General features: G+C 41.4%; 1 protein-coding gene across 4 annotated transcripts in view; it reads right to left on the reverse strand.

The window, feature by feature from the left end:
* FHOD3 (formin homology 2 domain containing 3) overlaps positions 1-23,241 on the reverse strand; it is a 417,107-nt gene that overhangs the window by 374,287 nt on the left and 19,579 nt on the right. For all 4 annotated transcript variants that reach the window (XM_055800337.1, XM_055800338.1, XM_055800336.1 and 1 more), the window contains exon 2: positions 2,943-3,049. In XM_055800337.1, coding sequence (XP_055656312.1) covers positions 2,943-3,049 — 107 coding nt within the window. The remainder of the gene's footprint in view (positions 1-2,942; positions 3,050-23,241) is intronic.

Consider the following 23,241-nt stretch of genomic DNA (forward strand, 5'->3'; position numbering starts at 1 on the left):
TTCTTATTTACAAGATATAAATCATAAGCCTCCAGCCTGCTACCCTTCTCTTCCTTCGGAAGAAAAATCCTTGCTTTTCACTATGCTCTCATCCAGTCCTTCCAAGAGAAAAAAGATATTTGCAGCCTTTCACACCAATAAAAATTAGTAAGGTTTTGCTTGCTGTGTGGTTTATACGTGTCCTTTCAGCAGTGTTAAAAAACCAACAAACCAACCAAACCCAAATAAACTTCATAGTTTTGCCTGGGCAAACAGGAACAATTAGCAAAACAAAAATCTGGAAAACAGCCAGATCTCAGGACATTCCGGTCACTTGTAATAGGAGTTTCTATAGTTGATGATCTAAAATTTTAAGTGCCATGAATATCCAGCTACTAAACCCTTCATTCAGAGTTTAGCAAGCTTCAGTGACCCTGATGAGCACAGCAACTTTGGCATGGCAGAAAGGCAGGCCCTGAGGTAGCCTAATCTCAGAAAATTAAAACCTTTGAAGATTAAGAGCAGGGCCTTGAAATGACCCAGAGAGAAAGAAAGAGACCAAGTGGTTTCTGTGGCCAGTCCCTCCTAGACAGTGGGCTGCTGCTAAGCCCCCAGTGTCTGTGGGACGCAGCTCCAGTTCAGGAGCACTCCAGCTGAAAAGCCCAGAAATTGGAGTTTAGTTTGCTAGAAACCTGGGATGGAGGGAGACATTACTGTCTGCCTTTGCTACCCTGTATCTAGAATATTCCTTTTTTCTGGACAACATCACATGACTTGCATTTACCCTGAAGTAACAATGGTACTAAGTCATACAGGGAAGCTATCCCACAAATTCCTAATGTTCTGGTTGTTCTTGTTTATCTTCCTCCTCTTGCAAAACATGGACAAAAATAGGATGCAGAAATCCAGCTGAAACCTCACTAGTATTGAAGACACCAAGTTCATTGCATTTCACTAAATTTCAGCTTTACTCCCTACGATGCCCCTTACCTTTTTCACAGCACCATAATCACTGATTTGCTTTCTAATCGCGGTTCCCCAAAATGTCAGATCTTTTCCTGGCAAGCTGCTGACAAGTCAGTTGTTCCCCTTTGATAATTTTCTGCCTGCCCAGCACACTTCACATTACCTGGCCAAACAAGCCACTGGAAGAAGCAATTATTCAACTGACAACAGATTGTGCAATTAAGGAGACCTGCCCACACATACAAAGTTGAGCTCAGAACAACACAGTAGACATGCACTTCCAAGCAGCATCCTTAATCCCACATGTTTTGTTGGGTTTTTTTCCCCCTAGGATAGCCACAACAGAGAAAATACGAATTGTTCCTTAAACATGATTCTAACCATTCATTTTATGTGCCCAGAGGAAGCAGAAGTTAAAGCAATGTGGAATGTTGCTTGCTATTTGACATGCAGAGCCTGCCAGGAAAAGCACCTGTCTCTCGCATGCTGAATTTCTCAGCGATGCCATTGTGAGGTATCAAAAGCAATGAGGTTAAAATCACGAGAATTATCACCAAGACATCAATGGAATGGAAAGCAAGTGTGACAAACTCATGCATACTACTACAAAAAACTATCGAAAGAGAAAATTTTTCCTGCATCTTACTTGCTTTCAACTGATTATAAAGTTAGCTGGAAATAGGAACTTGCTGTTCTTTGCAGCAATTTTTATCACCTCTGCATAAAACTGAAGACTAGACCAACTGCTATATTCAACACTTCTGTTGCATAGGGTGGGAAGCTCAATGCAGCTGTATTGGTTACTCTGTCTGTTGAAGAACTCTTCCAACTATTTTCTGACAGGACAGTTTCTGTATCTTCCCACAGTAATAAAAACATGCTCCTTTTATAAAAAACTGGTGCATATGAAGACATACACAAATGCACATGCATGAATATCTGTAACATTTTATTTAAAATTCTTCTCCACATAAAACAATCTTATAAACTTCAAGAAGTATTAATCAAAGGCAAGACATCTATCACAAAAAATAGAGAAACCAGTATAAGCAAAAGGGTTGCACCACTTAGTGTTAACAAGCCCTGACCAATTCAAAATGCAGGTAATTTCCTTCTGGCACAGCTATATTATCCACATGCATGAAGTCCATGCCAAAACAGACCCGTAAAATTAGTTACAACTATCCAGTCCAGTATAGCAACCAGCAAGGCAAAAATAGCTCTAGACTGGCTTTAAATTTTATATGTTAAACAAGACAAACATCTAAAGGGCCCAGAAAAAAAAAAAACTAAAAAGCAAAATTTTATACATATATTCACACAGACAACATGGATGCTAATTTTTGTTTTCACTTTCAGTTTTCATCAGAGAGAGTTTATGGAAAGTTGTGTCAGCAATCTGTGTCTGCTATCAATAGTGTTTGGGTTTCTTTTAAACAAAAAAAAAAAAGGAGGAGAAAGGCAAGAGAGGAGAATATTTGAAAAAACACCACCACACACATCAAGCTGGCTAAATCAATTCCAGGAGTAAAAAAAGAAATCAATATGGGTCTTTTCTCCAAGAATATAAAAGACAGACTTAAATTTCAAGGCACAAAGAAGTTAGGTTTATAACTTCAGGAGCACCATCCCAATAAAAATCATCTACACCAATTATTATTGTATAAGAAAGGTCTCAGAGTTCTTAGAACCAACCACTCTTATTTATCAAGTTCCAAAGAACGATAAAAAAATTATTAGACTAGTCAAGACATTCATCTTTACAGATTTCTTACAGTATGCTATCTTCTAGAAAAACTGTAAGAGTGAATATAGAGAGAATTCAAAACATTCTTAATAAGAGAAAGGGGGAGGCATGTGCACACAGAGGAAAGAATTTTATCTTTTTTGTTCCTGTGCTGACCTGAATGTACCAAGTTAACCACATGCACTAACAAAACCTCAAAACTTCTAGACAAATATGCTTATTTATGTAGATTTAGTAAATATTTACTTACCCAGCATCCTCCTGGAAGCCTTCCAATTCATCTCTTTGTTCTGCGAGGGTGGATTCTAGATCCAGATAGGTACCATTGTGAGACAATTGCAGGGTGCAGTCATCAAGCTGTAGAACAAAATTCAGATCATTAGATTACAACAGTCATTTTCTCTAACATGCCTCTAACATCACCTTCCTATTTTCCAGGTCCCCAGACAAGATCTCCCTGAAACAAGCCATATGTTGGGAGTGGGTAAGAAAATGGGTGCTTGTTTGGCAATCCCAAGTCCATATTCACTAGCCCATGCTTGGTCACAACAATATCAATACAACTAACAAGCACAGAGAAATGTATTTACTTGAACATAATAGAAGGAGATTAGAGGGTTTTATCACAGTGCCTTTAGAATCCTGTAAGGGAAAATAAGTTAATTTAAATGCATGTCTAGGATATGAATGACTGCTCTCTGTTCTCACAGTACATTTAAGTAGAGTTTCTGAGCCTTTGGATGGAAGTGGAAGGAAGAAGCAGCTGTTTTGTGTGCTAATGAACATCCCCTGTGAGCAAGGATACAGCCAAGGGACAGTGTAAGGTGTGGCAGCCAAGAGTTGGGGCACTGCAGCAAGGGAGAGTGCAGTCAACCCAGACCCAGATTTTCTGGTTTTCTCATTTTAGGGCCAGGTGCTAATCAGCCTATGAGGCTGAAGGGAAGACCTTCCTAGGCACCAGGGGGGAGCACTGGACACCCATACCAAATTCCCACAAAGGTACTGAGGTAAACAAGGACCAGACATGAAACCAGGAACCTGCCTGCAATGGTGCTGAAGAAGAAGAGAGCAATTAATAACCTTCTTTATTTCTATCCTGTCTTCCCTTATCTTCAAGTTTTCTGTTAATTGTTCCAGAAGTTAAAAGGGGGAAAAAAAAAAAGCAGCCAGATTTTATGAAAGTTAGAAAAGGAATTTTCTGGCTTTTTACAGGGAACTCACCACAGGAAAAGGTCTAGGAAGATCCACCCCAAAACTCTGGCTAAGTCATTGCACAGAAATGCAAAATAGTTACTGGATCAAGAGGGGTAACCGAAGAAGCCAAAGGGAGGAGCTATGAAGTAACATAAGCTCCTCTCTTGCCATGAGATAACCCCGTGCCACATCACAAGGAATGAGGAAAAATCCTTCCCAGGGCAAGGAAACAAGAAAACATTTACCAAAGGGCAGGTGAAAGTACAGGGTTGTCCGACCTCATCACTAGGGAGGTAAGTGACCAGCTGCTCAGAGAGCCCAGCCCAGAAGCAGAGAAATTGCCATCACTGAGTCCAGCTGGACAGGCTCCTGTGGACCTTCCTGTGTCAACACTGCACTGGGGGTCCTTTTCTAACTGGTTCCAAGTTCACAAATATTGTAAGCCCCAAATGTGTTGTGCTACTTGGTACAAAGTCCAGTTTGATAGCTGAGCAGTCTCAGACTGACCTGCCAAACAGAAGATGTTTTTATCATCTGCATTTGGCAAAACACACCAACAGGTCCTTTGCCTGCCTCTATCTACCAAAGGGCAGCCATGACACTGGTGGTGTAAACGTACATCACTGCTCCAAAGGCCACTTTGGGAAGAGGAGAGTATTTAACACCATACTTCATACCAATCTTCTGCCACAAGTGGCAGCCAATGCCTCTCTGAAGGGGTAAGCAAGGCTCTGAAACAGCCAATGACTCAAGGAAATAAAATTACAGCCCTTTATCACATCTATGGATTTTTCCTTCTGCTCTTTTTAACACTAGGAAAGAAAATCAATGAGGATCTATGTTTGATTAATTACCTCTTAACTCCTCAAAGTCATGGTTGCCAGTAGCTGTTCAGAAAAGCACGGTAAGTAACCACACTTACTATCTGGTGGTCAATAACAAAACTTAAGTCACCCGGCTTCCTATCACTGATTTATATAATCAAGAAAATAATACAAATAGTCTTTTATTATTCTGGATTAGCGGCGTGGGAAATAACTGCAGAAGAGCTCACTTATAATTAGTAAGTGATAGAGTGTGGCTTTTGGCTTAGTCCACAGCATTATGCTATGCAATCTGAACGAAAAGTTCATCCTATGAAGAAAGGCTAGAAGGAGAAGGTCAAGTTGTATTTCACACCTGTTCCTTTTTAATTTCTTTCATTTTTTTCCACCTGGGGAAAGTCAGTCATCAAATAAGGTGACATAAATTTTAACTCCGACTCCTGGGTTTAAGGAAAACAAAGAACCTCCAAGTGCAGCCCTCTGATATTAAGAATAACAACAGTATTACTACTCTGTATCTTTCCAGTTACAAAGGATATTAATAACCTATGCTAAATTAAAATACACTCTGTTGAGAAGAAAGACTAAATACCACTCTGAGAAACTTTTTTCCCAGTAGCCCAGCGTATCTAATGAAATGCTAATTTATTCAAAGTAATGCCAAAAGGCAAACTACTAATTAGATAAATGTTCTGCTGTCACTATGGAGATTAGGAGATTTGCCCGCAATTTCCAATTATACTGCATAATTGGGGAAAAGGAACTGTGGTTTACTAATATCTTATGACTTTAGTCTATAAAAAGCATGATGAGAACAGCAAGTACTTCATGTACAAAATAAAGAACAGTACATTCTACCTATGTTCATCTCAACTCCATAGTTTCAGTTGAACATAGTATTCATTCAGGCTTTAAAGCACTATAAATTGTACACTTTATCCATTAATAAGAATTAGGCTAATGGGAGAAATGGCAGTATCTTTTATTTCCATTACTTAACACTGCGCCTTGCCCAATTTTTTTTTCTTCTCTTGCATGTGTACACACAGAGGTGGAAGGGAGCAAAACAAGGCTTTTAAAAGTAACATTAAGGCAATGAACTCTAAATCCTTCTTTATAGTATCACTTTGCTACTTTGTCTCCAAGCCTCACTTGAACAGATTTCACAGGCAGAATACAAAAAAAAAAAAAAAAAAAAAAAAAAAAGGCAAAAAAAGCCACCTTATGAATAATTTTTAATTAGTAAATTGCCTGCCTTTTTCAACACAAAGGATGGCTGGTGTTCACTCATTAGTGCTTATTAGTAACAATTCAGGATGTTGGTCCCTCCCATCTGCTCAATGTTAATCCGGTGTTTATCTGCTACACATCACTTCTCCTGTCTCTGGAGACCCTCCCAAATGGCCCCATCTACTTCATGAATGACATGCTCTTCCCATTGATCATAATTCACATTAAAATCCTTATTAACAACAGTCTTCTCTTAGGACAATTAAAAGGCAGAATCCATAAAGACAGTCTTTCAAAGAACATTTAACTGAGCTGTTTTCCATAATAATGAATGAGACTGCTATTCAACTTTTTAGAAATTAATCCCATTTATTTCACTTTGTTCTTCACACTTCTGTTTAACTCTTCAGTATGCTTTACTGGTCCAAAAATTCAGGTCTGCATTTTGTTGTTATTAAACGGCAGAACTCGCTTGTATTGCCACAAGGTCAGATTTTCCAAGACCTCTTCATAAGCTTACAAACCCATTTTTTCTAAAATCACTCTTGCCACTCCCTTCAAATTATTTATCATTTATTGTATAACACTTTCCTGTATTGCCCAGAAGAGCCAAAAGGTTGACACAAGTCATTTAAATGCAACTCATCTTGTAGGTTTTACAGCAGTTTTCCATACTTACCTATAGTCATATTAAAAGAATACTACAGATATCACAGAATCATGAACACAAAGACAACATCAGATGGGTCAGATGTAGTGCTACTTTTTCAAGCCAAACACATGGTTACTCCATTTTCAATTTCTTCCATGTTTTATTTTAGCTTAAACATCAAATGGTATCATAAGCCTCCGTAAAGCTAAAAAAAATCCCCTATGTATACATTTCAATTACATTCTCATCTTCTCAAATTAAGTTTTGGGAAAAATAGCTAGAGCATATTTTTTAATCCTTATGGATATTCCTGAATTCTCTTGTCTCTATAAAGAATGGGTCTATCTAGGAGTAGCTTCTTTTACAGGAGTGAAGGAATAAAAGCTAAAGTACATGCAACTGTCATCAAAACAAGTGCTTTAGCCATAAGCACCAGTTATGGATAGCCAGAGCTATCAGTAACCATCCTCCCACTGGGTTTTACATGAAGGAAGCAAGGAGAATAAGGCTGTCTTTATGAAAGTCTTCCTCACTAAAAAAATTAACTGATGTACTAATTATCATCTTCAGTTTCATATTGAAACCTCATTGAAATACTAAGATCTGTACTCGCCATGACAAGATCAGCATTAAGAAATAGTAAATGCTTAGGTGCTGATTCACTGATCCATAGCTGTCTGGTTTGGACTAGAGGAGAACCTGGAAAAGATATCACAAGCAGCACTGACCTCACAAGTTCTTTCTAGATTTTTCCCTAACTGACAAGAAACATAAAAACAGTGAGAGAACCAGATGTTTCTGTAGGACAGCCTGAAATGCAAGTAGAGCTACTAAATTAAACCAGCTTTTCTGTAATAAATGTTTCAAAACAGAAACCAAGAGATATTTGAACTTTCTCAGGTCATAGCTAGTAGCCACACAGTGGTAACTGACTGTATCATCAGTTGCAGTACCTATGCTGCAACCATAACAGGCACAAATGGAAAACCAAAAAAGCATTGTGCACACACAGACACCCAAACACCACCATCCCAACATATAGATATTTTCCCCCGCAGTTTTCAAAAAAGTTACAACTGCCCGAATTTAAGCGTCAGATCCCTGATCCAGAAGTTAAGCCCTCAGAAGGGAAGAAACAGCTTCATCTGAGAAGCCAGAGCCAAACAAGTACAGATAAACATAACAGCACCAGCATAAATTCAGGACAGCATCATCAACTGTCCGTAACCATGATGTACTTTTTCTCTCCTGCAGGTTCCTGCTTCGTTCACTTCCCCAACATCTTCACGGAAGTGAAACAGGTCACACACAGCATTGTGCAGGTGTTCTCACAGCAGAATCACACTGTGCTTGCAATAAGGCAAGATTATTAAGTAGTTTGTAATCATATCAATAATGACCAATTCATAACATGTGTCCAAATGGGGGAAAAAAATAAATTAAAAAATCAAGGTTACAATGACAATTTTTATTTTGTGTACAATATATGTTTAAGTGTTGTAATCATCTCCATGTAAGTACTTAAGTATAGTGGTTTTTTTAAAGTGAAACAGAATGGTGGTTTCTGCACAAGTTTTACTGATGTCCTTGTGAGTTATCACCACAATTAGAAACTCTTTAAATAACCCTGAAAGAGTTTTCCCACAGAAAAATTAAAATGTAAAAAAATCAAGGTAAATGTAAGAAAAATTAACAGGAAGTACATAAAAAGACCATAAGATTACAAGTAATATTCATACCTTTATAAATTTATACTTCCATTGTTACAAGCATCACTCTGAGAACTTGAGCACAATTTGTTATATAAAAGCAAACATCTGATTAAATGGTTAAAATATCAGAACATTCAAAAGCAGAGCTTCCTAATCCCGCATCCTTTGCCGTTGAACCCATGACAAAAGGAAACTGTATGACGCAAGATGAGGAAGGGTGTCCTGGTTGTGATTGTAACCAGAAACAGTCACTGCAAGGTCAGAGCTGCAGAGCTCAATATTTGCCCTGTCTTGGGGGTCATCTGCACCCCACCAGCACCCAGAGAGCCCTCAGGGGCAACAAGCCCAGCTGCCACATGAACACACACAGGCCGGGTAAATTAAGCAACCAACTCATGCAAGTGCTCCTTATAGGCTGCAAGGAAATCAAGAATGTAGAGCAGAATCTTTGTCATCCTCTTTCACAGGTAACCAAATACAGCTAAGTAAAGGCTAGTCCCTCAACCTGTGAGGACATAATCATTTTTGCAATGAGGCTATCAAGCTGAGGAGGACTCAAAATAGCTTGATAGTAGTAACCACTGATGACTTTTCTCTTGTTTAAAGCACTGACCCACAGAAAGAGATAACACTCATTTCTCTTCATAAAGAGGCCATTGTTGCTGTGCAACAGGGAAGCTTGCCATTTCTCTGAATTTCAGCACTGAAGCACATCACCAAAAAGAGCAAAGAATAACAGGGTGAAAAAAAGGTGGCAGCAACAAGAAAAGGTGACAACAATCACCCAGTTACCTGACACCAATATATGACCAATATCACCTGATGAAAGTAAGTGACCGCTGCCACTTTCAGAAACTAGCTGAAAGAATGGAAAGAAGAAAAAAATATCTGAGATCAGCCATTGTTTTCATCTACGGCCTTTAGCTTACAGTCCAAGAGAAACACCTAAAATGGGGGATGGGGGGTGTACAAGGAGAGAACAAAAAAATCCTCCTGCTTCCAAGTACATACAACCCACACGTCCACCCGCAGACTGAGTACTGCCACCTGCCCCTCCTCACGCATGCTTGCAAGCGCTCCACGTACATGCCAATCTTCTCACTCAAGAAGCCCAGTGGGTAAGTAATTCAGTGCAAAGGCAACACACATCTTACCATGCCAACAGAAACTCCTGCAAGTCTGTTTTTCTCCAGAAGGCTTTGCTAGATTAGCATGCATCCAAAGTGGACTTTCCTTTGGCTTGGTTTAATTTCTCTGTCCCGAGGCGGCAGTAGGTTGGCAGAGGTTAATGGGGGGAAACTCCAGAGGCACCCTGCTGCCTTTTCAAACAGCACAGCAGAGCCATAAGGCATTAGAAAAGCTTCTCCTCTTCCAAGTTTGTTCAAAGGCCACAGAACTGTATGTTTCAACAATCATAGATAAATGCTCTTTCCTCACACCCAGCCCCCTGCCCTGAGAATCCATACACATCTCTCCTAAATGCCGAGATGATGTTACCAAGTTAGCAGGCAGTATGTGCAAAGACTGAGCTAAACATCCTCATGATTTTATCTTCTATTTAAATAAAGGTAGGCACCATTCAAAAGCTTAGCTCAGAGACTGATCAAGGATCACATTCACAGGATAAAGGGCCCTGCATTATGAAATAGGAGGATATGATTGTTTCCTTGGTGTTACTACAAATCACTGGACCAGCCACAAACTAGAAGCACAAGCAACTCACCAGATTTGCAGTTAATTCAGGCTAGAGCTACTGGACAGATTATTTTGCTTATTTGGTTGTTTCCAAAATTACAGGGACAGGGAATCAGAGGGGGAGGGATCAGAGTAATCCAGTATCCAGCTGCAGAAATAAAAATTCCTCTTCAATTGTAGCTTCTGGTTGCAGACTCAGAAAATCCTTATCTTACTCGGGTGTCTTAATCATCATTCATTTAAACATTATTGGGTGGCAATAGTTCTCCTCAGTGGTGGCGTGCTCCTTATTCACCTACAGCATGCTTTGCAGAGTAGGGCTGATAAAAATCAAAGTTCCTTTACGCTCTTCAGTGAGTACTAATCACTCAGGAGTGATTAGCATAGTTTGTGGGAGTAGTTATTAATGTTAACACACCTCTGGTTTATTTTTGGCATGGTAACTGCCATTGTCAAACTATTTCAAAAAAGTTTTTCCTTTCTAAATCCCAAACTTTATTTTGCTTGACACACCACAAGTCTGACACATTTTCACACTCCAGCTACATAGTTCATTAGACACACACTCTTCTGGTTCAGCTGTTTCCAGCATGATGGCAATTCTGTTACACAGGCCAACAAATGCCAGTTTTACTTCTGCATTGCTATCTCCCTCCCTTCTTTACTAAAAACAAAAACCAGCCCTGTCTGCTCACCAGCCCAAACATATTCCATATTTCTAAGCAAACCAAACCAACTGATTGGTGCAAATGAATATTGCATACAGTTCCACCCAAGGCCAAGGGCAAGCTTCATACTGGGAACGACCATGCTATTTTCAGGAAATATCATATTTTAATGCTTTTGAAATTTCATTGCAGATTAACAGATGCAGGTTTTCCACACTGGCACATGGCTGGCCCTTTAAAACTTTACAGGATTGCTGTCACTGTTAGTTCTCACAGAGTAATGAAAAAAGGGAGTGGTCTAATCGCATCCCACAGATCACAGCCAACCCACCAGAACAATCCTCTGGCTTCAGAGCTGTGCCATGGTTATGCATGTTCCAGTCATCATCATTTTGGGCAACATGATGGAGAAAGACCAAAACATCTAGCCCAGGAGTGATGCCACATGGCCCATCTCAAGTAAAAAGCTTGACATTAATGAGATAAAAGGAAAGCAAGTAATCTGTAAGCCAAATCTCAGCGCCCAAAATTAACAGCGTACACTAAAAACTGCTCCCATCTTCTAGTATGACAGCAACTCAACACAACTTTAAATCACTGTGTATTTATTCAAAAGTCCCTATGCTCCAAGTAGATCTACTGCAATTGCTTGAAACAAAACTATACTCCTTCCCCCCACTCCAAACCTTTATTCTTTTTAAATATAGTTTTGTAACTCAAACTATTTTCTCTAAAAATTCTTTACGATTGCAATAAAACCAATACTTTTATGAGGTCAGGGTTTTGAAAGTAAGGTCAGGCACAGTCTCTATATAGAAGACCATTTATGGTGAAGGCAGCTGCAGCACCTTCAGTCATCCACACTCACAAAAGTCAGCAAGGTTTCTGAATTCTAGCAAACTCAGTCTTCCATGTTCATTTAGAGGCTAGAGAAAACAAAAACCACAAACCCGCAACAGAATTGCTAGATCTGTAATTTTACATAATAAGTAATTTAGTATGTACAACAGCATTCCCTGATCTTGCAGCACTTCAGGAGCTATTAGCATAGCTTGTAGGAGTGTTATTAATGTTAACACACCTCTGGTTTATTTTTGGCATGGTAACTGCCATTGTCAAACTACTTCAAAAACTCTGTGCACTCTGCAGAGCTTATATGCAGTTGCATTCATGGAGCTGTGCCTACACACATAGTCTGAAGGTTTGTGCAATTGGGGGTAGGGCCATCAGAGCACAATTACTTTAAAAGGAGCTGCTACTCTGATAAGAAAATGCTGGTATTTTGAACGTAGCCTGCACTCCTAGTCTGAAACAGCAGCTTTTATCTCTGGCCTGGTAGTCGCCACAAAATACTCCTGGGGTCAGGTAATACAGTGCATGAAGTGAAACATAAATGCCACATTAAATCCTCAAGAGCCACTGGAAAAATACACTGCCAATAAAAATATTCTGCTGAAATAACAAAGACACTGAAAACAAACACAGAAAGCTGTTATATTAATATTATGGGTTTGACTTAAGAATAACAAAAGGAAGTTCAGAGTTCAAGATTCTGAAACTGCTGTTCTGGGGGTCTCTGAATTACAGGCAACACCACAATGAAAGTATAACCTATAGATGCCTACCTGTTGCTCTTCTTAGACAATTATGTCACTGACTCTCAGACCTTTTGCTTCGCAATTCCCTTTAACACAGGGCTCTGCAGGGAGCAATTTAGAGTTTACTGGAGTATCTGTGTCTAAATATGACACCATGGCTTCCAACAGCAGCCACATAGAAATTAGAAAGCATACGGTGCTCAAAATGTCAACAGATATGGAACAAGAAAATGAAAATAAATTCATCTAGGGATGAGGGTTACTGCAATGTTTCATATAAACTAAAAAGAAAAAAAAGCTAATGGAAAACATGAAAAAAGTGAAATTCTGCATAAAAACTCTGCAGTATAGCATGGTGCATGGGGAACTAACACACATTCTTCCCACCCCCACCTAATTCAATCATTTTAAGTTAAAATAGTTAAGTCTGCGATGACACACAAACCAAACAGCCAACAGAACTTAGCAAAGTCAAATTGAGCCCAAAACCACACCAGCTCTTTAACTCTAAAAACCTACTGCATGTTCTAGATTTCTCACAGCAAACATAACAGACCTATAGGATGAGAATAATGTAATCTCTGCATCCTCTCATCAACTTTTTGGCACCTCGATTCTTCCATTCCCTTTCCCTATCCATGTTCAGCTTTTCCTAATCAAGACAAAAAAGAGCTAGCTCTTTTCACCATCATGGTTAAGTACATCTTTAGCTGAACAGAAAGGAGAGTGACCGTAAGAACCAGACCCCTTCTTTGGAAGTATATACAACTTTTTGGCTGATGCACAGGGGATGTCTACAGCTGACGCACTCTCATTACCATTTGGCTGGAATTACTGTGAAGGTATCCAAGGAAATGGAAATAATCTCTAAGAAGGAGATAGGTCAAGAAAAGTGAGAGGAGGGGGGAAAGGATTAGCTTCAATGGAGTTTATCATCTGAGGAATCTTTTGTTCTGAGTGTGTGTATCTGCGTGGAGGCAAAAACCAGTTTAAAATCTAAAAAATCATGCTTTTAAAGGTAAGTACTAGTCCAGGACAGCAAAAACTAAAACTACTTTGTGACAATTCCATCTGGCTTTTTTTGTGCTTCTGTTATTAAACTGAAAACTGTTAAGTACTTCATATTTTAAAAGGGTTTTTTGAAGTGATGTAGCAGAATGAGCCTATGACTTGCAGCCTTTTATTCTCAATGCATGTCCCTGAGAACAAACTTTCTGTTAGTCTCCTCCTCCTTGCCTGAGCAGCTGAAAGACAGAGGTTGTTGCATCTTGCACCATCACTACTCTAACTGCATTTGGGATACTGCAGGTCACTCACTACCCTATTGCAAAACTAAAATACTGGACTACTGCAGAACCACCTGCACCATTTACAGAGGTTCAGGAAGCACACAGTAAGCAGTAAGTGCAATCCATCTTGAGCAGCAGTGGTTTCATTGACAAAAGTAGCTAAACACCTACTAGACAATACACCAAAGATACCAATCCCTAACCTAACGTGCAGATTGCATTTCCACCTGTATGACCCATATCTGCACCCTTTTAAAAAGAGCGCAGCTAGAATATCAGCCCCGAGATAAGCTGTACTTAATATCAGTATTTGAGAGAAGAGGTTGTCTGCATCCATGATTCTTCCTTTATGAAAAAAAAAAAAAAAATAATCAAAACTCAGGAACACAGAGGAAGTAGAGACATTTGGAAATCCAGAGCAGGGATGTTTTAGGGAAAAGAAGACAGCTTCAGAGGGAGAGGAGTGGGCAGTAGTTCTTAAAGGACTGCAGTCCTAGCAAATTCACAAACTTTTGAGGGCCAAAGGAGGGGAGATTTGGAGTCAATGAGAGTCAGAGTCTGTAAAAGAAACAGGAACCCCATGGTAAACTGTCTTTTGTTATAATTGAAACTTGACTGGGAGGCTTTTGGTTAGTTATCTGAAAGCTTAAAAAAAAAAATCAAAACAACAAAACCGCACAAAAAAAAACCCAACCCCACACCACCCCCCAAAAAAAAAACCCCAAACAACAAAACCCACACACCAAAGCACTAGCACAAATCCACAAGTTACCTGTGGGTTAAGATATGGGAAAATACACTAAAGACATTCACACCGAGGTTTTGTTTGAAATATGAAAGAAAAAGTATGGCAGGATTGCCAAAGAGACCAACATAACACTTGTCAACAGAATATTTTTTTCCAACACAGCCTGAATCTTGGAAGTTTAAATGAAAGGTTTTGTCTACTAACAATATTCTAATGACTACAGTCATCAACTCTTCCTAATACTTAGACTGCCTCTTAAAGGCTTTGTGGTTCCAAAACCAAACATCAATCGGGATGTCATTAAAAGAGCATGATTAAAACATTTAGGAGAATGAAACTCAATACCAGAACACTGAAAAAAATGGTGAAAATATATGTTCCCTGTGGCTCCATTCTTAAATACTACTTCCAAATTGTATAAAAGCACACAAGGAATCTGAAGTCAAATTTTCTACCCTAGAGCAGAATTTATTTGGCACTTTATCCTTGTTTTCTGGGTTTTGGTAGTTTGGTTTTTGTTGGGTTTGTTGTTGTTGTTGTTGTTTTAAATCATTCATTTCTTCCTTGTTTGATTAGTTGCCAAGCAGTTTCCACCCCCAGATTTAAAACAGTTGTCTGGACTAGACTAATCAAACAAAAGAGAACCTCTGCATTCATTAGGATCACATCTGAACAAAACTGAAACAGAAAACCATACTCTCCAACTCAATTAAAAGCAAAATATAGCTCTGTCAGTAAAGAATGGATGCAGCATTACCAGCCATATCTCAACAACATTCATACCTTACTTACACTCTGATCATCCTGTTTCAAAGGGTGTAAAGAGAAAATAACTAGAAACAAATTGCTTTAGTAATAAACTACTGTTTTATTTTCCTTGGCAGCTAACAGGCTCTAAATGGTACCAGTGAGGACTAGGTGATGCCATAAGAGAACAAAACCACTGAGATAGTTTGAGAAAAAGCAAGAGAAGATCATGGTACTCAAAACCAAACAAATAAAAGTCCATTATGTTCTTAGCCTTTTTAGGAACAAAGGAATAAATAAAGTAATACAAAACTGTTTAAAAGTGAGCTTAAATACAGTACATAATGGGCTCATAATCAGAGTTAAAAACGTAGAGAACAAATGCAATTAAATACCCTTAGGAATAGAAAGACTAATTTCTTGTAATTCAGAGCATACAAAACATGTATATTTCAAGACATCATCTATCCAGTATCTATTATTTAAATCCGTCCATTATGGTGGTACTCAAGTATCTTATAATGGTTTGTGTTGGAAGGGACCTCTAAAGATCAGCCAGTTCCAACCCACCTGCTGTGGGCAGGGGCACCTTCCACTAGACCAGGCTGCTCAAAGCCCCATCCAGCCTGGCCTTGAGCACTGCCGGGGATGGGGCATCCACAGCTTCTCTGGGAAACCTGTTTCAGTGCCTCACCACCCTCACAGTAAAGAATTTCTTCCTAACATCTAATCTAAACCTACCAACCTTTTTTCAGTTTAAAAGCATTACCCCTTGTCCTATCATGATATGCTTTTGCAAAAAGTCCCTCTCCAGCTTTCTGCTGGGTCTCCTTTAGGTACTGGAAGGCTGCTCCAGAGCAGTCCTGGAAGTCTTCCCAGAGCCTTCTCCAGGCTTAACCACTCCAACTCTCTCAGCCTGTCTTCATAGGAGAGGTGCTACAGCCCTCTGATCATCACAGGTCCCATGGACTTGTGCAACTCTAGGTTCCTTAGATGGTCTCAAACCTCATGATCTCCTACAGCAGGTGGTTCTTCATTCTCCCTGCCCCTGAAAAGGCCTAAGTTGGCTCTCCTGAAGTCCAGGGTAGTGAGCTTGCTGGTCACCCTCCTTGCTGCCTCAGGGATCTTCAACTCCACTATTTCATGGCCACTGCAGCCAAGGCTGCCCTTGAAGTTCACATTCTCCACCAATCCCTCCTTGTTGGTGAGAGCAAGGTTCAGCAAAGCACCTCTCCTCATTGGCTTCTCTGTCACTTGGAGAAGGAAGTCATCATCAATGCATTCCAGAAGGCTCCTGGATTGCTTGTGCCTTGCTGTGTTATCCCTCCACAGATACTGGGGTAGTTGAAGTCCCCCATGAGGGCCAGGGCTTGTGACTGTTAGGCTGCTCCTGTCTATAGAGGGCCTCATCCGCTCAGTTTTCTTGGTCAGGTGGCCTGCAGCAGACCCTTCCCCTATAGCATCACCTGTCCCTGCCCTCTCTTTAATCCTGGCCCATAAGCTTTCTGTCAGCTCCTCATCCACCCCCAGGCAGAGCTCCATGCACTCCAGCTGGTCACTGACATAGAGGGTGATGCCACCTCATCAACTCCCCTGCCTGTCCTTCCTAAAGAAACTATCATTCCATTACAACACTCCAGTCATGGAAGCTATTCCACCACATCTCCATGATGCCAGTTAAGATCATAACCCTGCAGGCATGCACAGCATCTCCAATTCCTCTTGTTTATTCCCCATGCTATATGTGCTTGTTAATGGACATTCAAGCTGGGCCCTAAATGGAGCTGACTTACTGGTTGGAGTGGCTGGAATTCCTTTGTGCTGCTCTTCAGGTGCACTCCTGTAATCCCTCTCCAGGCTCTGGGCATCTATTGCTGGCACTGGCATTGAACTGGTATGAGTAGGATGGGCTGAGGTTCCCCTTCCTGGCAACTTCAAAGCCCTCTTTACCGGCTTGGCAAGTCTAGTCTACGATCTAAGATGCTCTTCCCCTTCTCTTACAGATAGACCACACCAGCACCCAGCAGACCAGGTTTCTCAAAGCAAGTCCCATGGTTTGAGTATACAAACACCTGGACTGTGACAGCAATCCTGTAACCATTTGCTGATTCACCAGATTTGACTGGCTCTTTCAAACCTCTTCCCATTGACCAGGAGGACTGATGAAAAAAACTACCTGTGCTCCAGAGTCCCTTGCCACCACTCCCAGTCTGTAATCCTTCTTGACACTCCTCAGACTGCTCCTGGCTGTATCACTAGTGGCCACGTGTGACAACTGTGGATAACTGTGGCCTGTATGAGACTTGGCAGTCTCTTGGCGACATCCTGATATGAGCCCCTGGTAAGCAGCACACCTCTCTAGACAGTGAATCAGGTTGGCAAGTGGGTGTTCCATACCACTCAGAGGAGTCACCTACTATCACCCATCGCCCTTCCTTATTTGTGCTGGCTGTTATACGGGGGGGAGATCAGGCTGCCTTACTCAGCTGCAGCATCTCACCTGATGTGACAGGTCTTTCCTCTTTCAGTCTGCAGAGCGGTGAAGTGGTTCTGCAAGGGCACCTCAGGCTTTGGGGAAAGTGCCTTCCTCCTGCAGGTCCTTGCCATTGCAAGCTTTCATTCTTCTGCGTTACTGGCCCTACTCCCTTCTGTGTGCGCCAGCCGGGGACGTTTTGGCTGTTTGGCTGTGGGTCCACTGCAGACTGCACTTCAAACCAGCTATCTAACTCCTTCTCAGCCTCCCTGATGTGACACAGCCTTCTCACCGCCTCCTGCAACTCAGCCACCTGCTGCAGGAGCTCCTCCACCTGGGCACATCTGCAGGCTGCTCTGCTGCCTGTCCCTGCCCCAGGAGAAAGGTCAAAGCACTTTTTGCAGTCCAAGGCCTGCAGTGCAGCCTCTGCCTTCGGCAGCTCCGCCTGGGTGGAGGCGTTGGTCGCTGCCGGGGTAGATGGTGCAGATCCCCCTGCCAGAGCTGCAGCCTTTGCTCTCAGACAAGTGCCCACCACTCTGCCATTAGGGTCAGGTAGGACGAGCACCCTTGACCAGTGCACATGGTCACAGAACAGTGCCTGGATGCTGGGCTACGTGGCCTTCAAGTCTCTCCACACACTGGAAGGTCCCAGGTCCCTCCTTTGAAGCAGCACCCTCCTGCGCTAACTGCTGCCCCAGGCCCTGGTGGCAGCACCCCCCAGGGCTGCCCTGTGCAGGAGCGGGGAGCAGCTGCTGTTACCCCAGCCCTGCCCACTCCTCATCAGCAGTTCTCATGGGAACTACTGGCTCCTGCCAGGTCTTGGCACTTCCCTGGGGTTTCCCTGGCTCAGGAAAACCCCTTGAATACTACAATGATGTTGGGCTGTGGAATGTGGCTGCAGCAGCACTCATCGCCTTGGCAATCCCCTAAACCATTTGGTACTAGCTTCTGTAGATGGCTGCCACAGTTATCCCCAGCTTCTATGCAAGAAAGAACCACAACATACCTGTACTTTGCCACAAGCATAAAAGCTTATATAAACCAATCCATTTGGGCCTGTTTTCAGTGCTTGCTCCCAACATTTTTTAAAAGCATTTGAATGACCAAATAAAACACAAATAGGGGATTTGATCAGTGACATGGGTCAAACCTACTAAGATTGAACATGAATTTGTGCAGTACTTGCTTAAACTTACAGATGTCTAGCTGGTCAATTCCAAATGGATTTGCCTGCAGAAAAGATGCTGGGAATGTACACAGACACTTACAAGACCAAACATACATGCCACCTTTATGTATCCACATGCAGTCGTCAGCAAAGTTAGCACTTGTCAACTTCAGAGCAACTAGCCTTCTGTATGTACTCTAGTTCCCTGTCTAGCAGTTCCAACAACTTTCTTGTGGTTACTTTTAACCTAGATCACTTTGAAAATCTACCCCACGACAAATGGTTGTGTTTCTTTGCAATGCAACTGGGCACCAAGCTGTCAAAACAGCCCAGGAACAGCTGGTTGGAAGTGTCTGATGCAGACTTGTCACCAAAGCCAATGCATTATGGAAGAACTAACTTTTAGATAACCAAGAATTAGTGAGGAAGGGGAAAATGCTGTGGACATCTTTTGAAGACTGAGCTGTCAAGATTATTTTAGAGATGCCCAAGTCTACTGGAGGGGGATATGGCCCTTAGGAGTATGCTCTGAGGAGCTGACCTAGCCTACACACAGCTGTATTTCCAAATAAATTGATGTAACATTTTTTACCACAGAAAAGCCTTGATAACCATTTGCTTGAGTTCAAGTGCTCCTCACAGCTGCCTGTAGCAAAGTAATTTGGAATTCTCTCTCACACAGACCTACGCCATGAAGCTCTACGGGCTAGCTGCTTAGGTATTTCCCAGAAGGGGCAGGAACGCTATACGTGCACCTCACAAACCTAGCGAATTTCCAACTCTGATACCAAAACTTGAAAACAGTTTGAAGATTTTCACATGGAGAAACATGCCCAATACTTGCAGTTTGGAACAAAGCTAGGAGGAAATTTAAAACAGTGGGAAGAATCACATTTCCCTCAGCAGATTCAGCCCTAAAGTGGCTGACCCACAGTGACATAGCAAGCTTTTGGCACATTCAGAAAGAGCAAATGTTCTCCCAGGTTTTAGATCAATACATTCACCACAAGCTCATCCCTCCTCTCCAAACATGGCCTTTTGGTACTTGCTGCATTCTCAAAAGTATATGCTTTCTTCTGACACAACAATTCCTTAAATACTACTTTATGATAGAAAAAGCATTGTGTTACCTAATAACAATCCATACAATAGGTTTCCCTTCCACAAAGCTGCTTTAATCTCATTAAAAAGTATCTGGCTCACAATGTAAGACTCCAATACAAACAGCATGCATTTGGAACAAGTAGTAGGAAGGGGAGAAACAGGCGAGTCTCTCAATTTCCATACTCCCCCTATAATCACCATATTTTCTCTTCTCTGACTTAAAAAACACAAGTAGCACAGCCCTAAACCAGAAACATACAACACATCCAAGAAAAAAGAAAAAGTTAACCATTTCTGTCTCTCCAGTATTGATTTTACTATAAATTACAGCAAGAACTAATTTATTTTCAACATGAGATTAACCGCTATTACACCACAATAACATAACTGATCTTTACCTCAGAGCTGTAGCTATTCATCCTTCCAGTTTCATTCATTACCAGCAAATGTCTCACACAGCTCACACACTCCAGCGAGAGCTAGCTACAATCAAAAACTCTGAAATAGAGCTTTGTGCTTCGTGTTTTATTCATGGCGGTTTTGTTTGCCAATTAATTTGAAAGCAATTCTTACAGTGGGAGGAGTAGCTTTGCTTGGTTAAGCTGCCATCTTGTAGTACACAGTAAAATGACAGAGGCAAACCCCTTCTGTAAGAAAAAAAAAAAAAAAAGGCAGCATAAAACCAACTGTATTTTCCCAAGCATCAAGGTCTTCAGTGCTACTCAAACCTCACCATCTATACACTGGTGTAACTTTACCAGCCCTGCAGGTATGATGTCATGTTCTCCAACAGTGCGTCAGTGAAATAAGAAACAAGTCCTTTCAACATGCAAAAAGGCCCAAACTTTTTGTTTGGTTTCCACAGAATCATAGAATCATTCAGGATGCAAAAGACCTTTGAGATCATCAAGTCCAAGTCAACCACTAAACCATGCCTCTAAGTGCCACATCTACAGGTCTTTTAAATACCTCCAGGGGTGGTGATTCAACCAGAAGCCTGTTCCAATGCTTGACTACCCTCTCAGTGAAGAAATTTTGCCTAACGCCCAATCTAAACCTCCCCTGGAGCAACTGGAGGCTGTGTCCTCTACTATCACTTGTTACTTGGAAGACGACACTGACACACATCTGCCTACAAGCTCCTTTCAGGGAGTTGTTGAGAGCAGGAAGGTGTCTGAGCCTCCTCTCTTTCTGCAGACTAAACAACTAAACAGTTCCCTCAGCTGCTCTTCATCAGACTCGTGCTCCAGACCCTTCACCAGCTCCATTGCCCATCTCTGGACACACTCCAGCACCTCTGCATCCCTCCTGAAGTGAGGGGCCCAAAACTGAACACAGGATTTGAGGTGCGGCCTCACCAGTGCTGAGTATAGGGGGGCAACCACTGCCCTGGTCCTGCTGGCCACACTTTCTGATACAAGCCAGGGTGCTGTTGGCTGCCTTGGCCACCTGGGCACACTGCTGGCCCATGTTCAGCCAGCCATCAACCAGCACCCCCAGGTCCTTTCCCACCAGTCAGCTTTCCAGCCGCTCTTCCCCAGGCCTGTAGCGCTGCATGGGGTGGTTGTGCCCCAGGTGCAGGACCCAGCAATTCTCCCTGTTGAACTTCATACAACTGGCCTCAGCCCATCAGTCCAGCCTGTCCAGATCCCTCTGCAGAGCCTTCCTGCCCTCCAGCAGATCAACACTCCCCCTGAACTTGGCATCATCTGCAAAAATACTAAGGGTGCATTCAATTCCGTTTTCCAGATTGTCGATAAAGATATTAAACAGGACTGGCTCTAACACTGAGCCCTGGGGAACACCACTGGTTACCAGCTGCCAGCTGGATGTAACTCCATTCACCACCGGTCTTTGGGCTTGGCCACCCAGCCAGATTTTTACCCAATTTTTTTTCAGTGCTCAAACCCTCCCCTGTTGATAAGGTAGACCTTCTCAATTTCAAACAGGGGGAAGGAAGGTGGGGGTAAGACTGAGTTATGGGGGATGTATTGAAAAGGCACTCAGTGAAAGAAGAAAAGAGTTTTGAAATTCTCCACAGGTGCTTTGCTATTGTACTTGGTTGCTGCAAAGCCATGGCAACCCCAGGGACTTTGCGGCATCCCTGTGGCCATGGAGACTCACACTTCTTCTGCCTCCAGTCCCACTGGATGACCTTTCACTTCCTGGAACAAAAAATAAATTTGAAATAAAAAAAACCCACCAACTAAAAAAAAAAAAAAAAAAAAAAAAAAAAAAAGCAGCAAGAGGCAACATTCAAGCCCATCCTGGCAGTAGTCCAAAGGAAAAAACCCAAACAAAACACAAGCCAACAACAAAGATCCACAGACTGGAAAACTGCTGACAACCTAAGTAGTAGGAAGTTTCTGATGATCCAAAAGCCATTGTGAAGCCCAAATAAAAGAAAACAACAGCTATGGCTGTTCAGCTTGGCCAGGCAAGGAATAGCTGACTCAATCATCCTAAAACAGGACAGGAATGCACCTTTTTGTCATGCATAAAGAAGGTTCAAAGTAGGAAATTAAAAATACACTTTCCCCCTCCACATAAAAAAAACCCAACCAACCAAACAAACAAAAAAACCCAACAAAAAAGAAAACACTTTATCTACGCATTAATTCAGTGCAAAAAGCAACTACACATGAGAAAACACTCCTACCCTTTCTTCCTTTTTTGAAAATGATACTTTAATTTCTACAACAGCAGTATTTCAGTTTGGAGTTTTTGTGTCCTTTTTTTCAGAAGCAGTTCATTGCTTTTCACTGGTAGAGCAAACATCCTGCTAGCTTTCATGTTTAAATACATGCTTCAAACAGTTTTCAGGTTATTTGGTTTTAGACAGAGAAATAAGCCCCAGATGTTTCACCAAGAAGGTTTTCCACCAGCAAATTCACGGCTCTTCCAGATGGCTCAGAGATCTATTAGTCTAAACTTGTTTTTTTCTACATGACAGCCATGAATATTTTCTTTCCAACAAATTTCTTATAGGATTATTACAAATGTATTCATGGTTTATGAGTGCAGACTGCACCAGATGGATTTAGGATCATTTAAAACTGGGAGCAGCAATGAAGTCTTCCTAGTCTTTGCATCTTTGAAGTATTTTACATATTGTCTGTCCTTGCTGTGCACACTAAGGCAAGCAAAACTTGGCAGAATATAATTAAGAAAACACACAATCTGTATTTGCTATTACATGAAATAGGCCAAAGTGAGGGCTTGTTTCCATTTCTACAGGCCTTGTAAATTACTGTTTCAAGTGGACTGCCTTGCTATAGCTTTAATGATGTGAAGACCTATAAAATAACTTTTAAGTAATAAGATGTAGAACCCTTGATGGTCATGATTTTCCAGTAGCCAGTATGTCATGTGTGTCTCTGCTTTTCCTCATCAATAGGTAATTTTCCAATGTCTTACAGGCACTAACCGCTGCCCCTTTCTCCCCAC

This window comes from Falco peregrinus, chromosome 3 (genome assembly GCF_023634155.1).
Source record: "Falco peregrinus isolate bFalPer1 chromosome 3, bFalPer1.pri, whole genome shotgun sequence".
NCBI classification, from domain to species: Eukaryota; Metazoa; Chordata; class Aves; order Falconiformes; family Falconidae; genus Falco; species Falco peregrinus.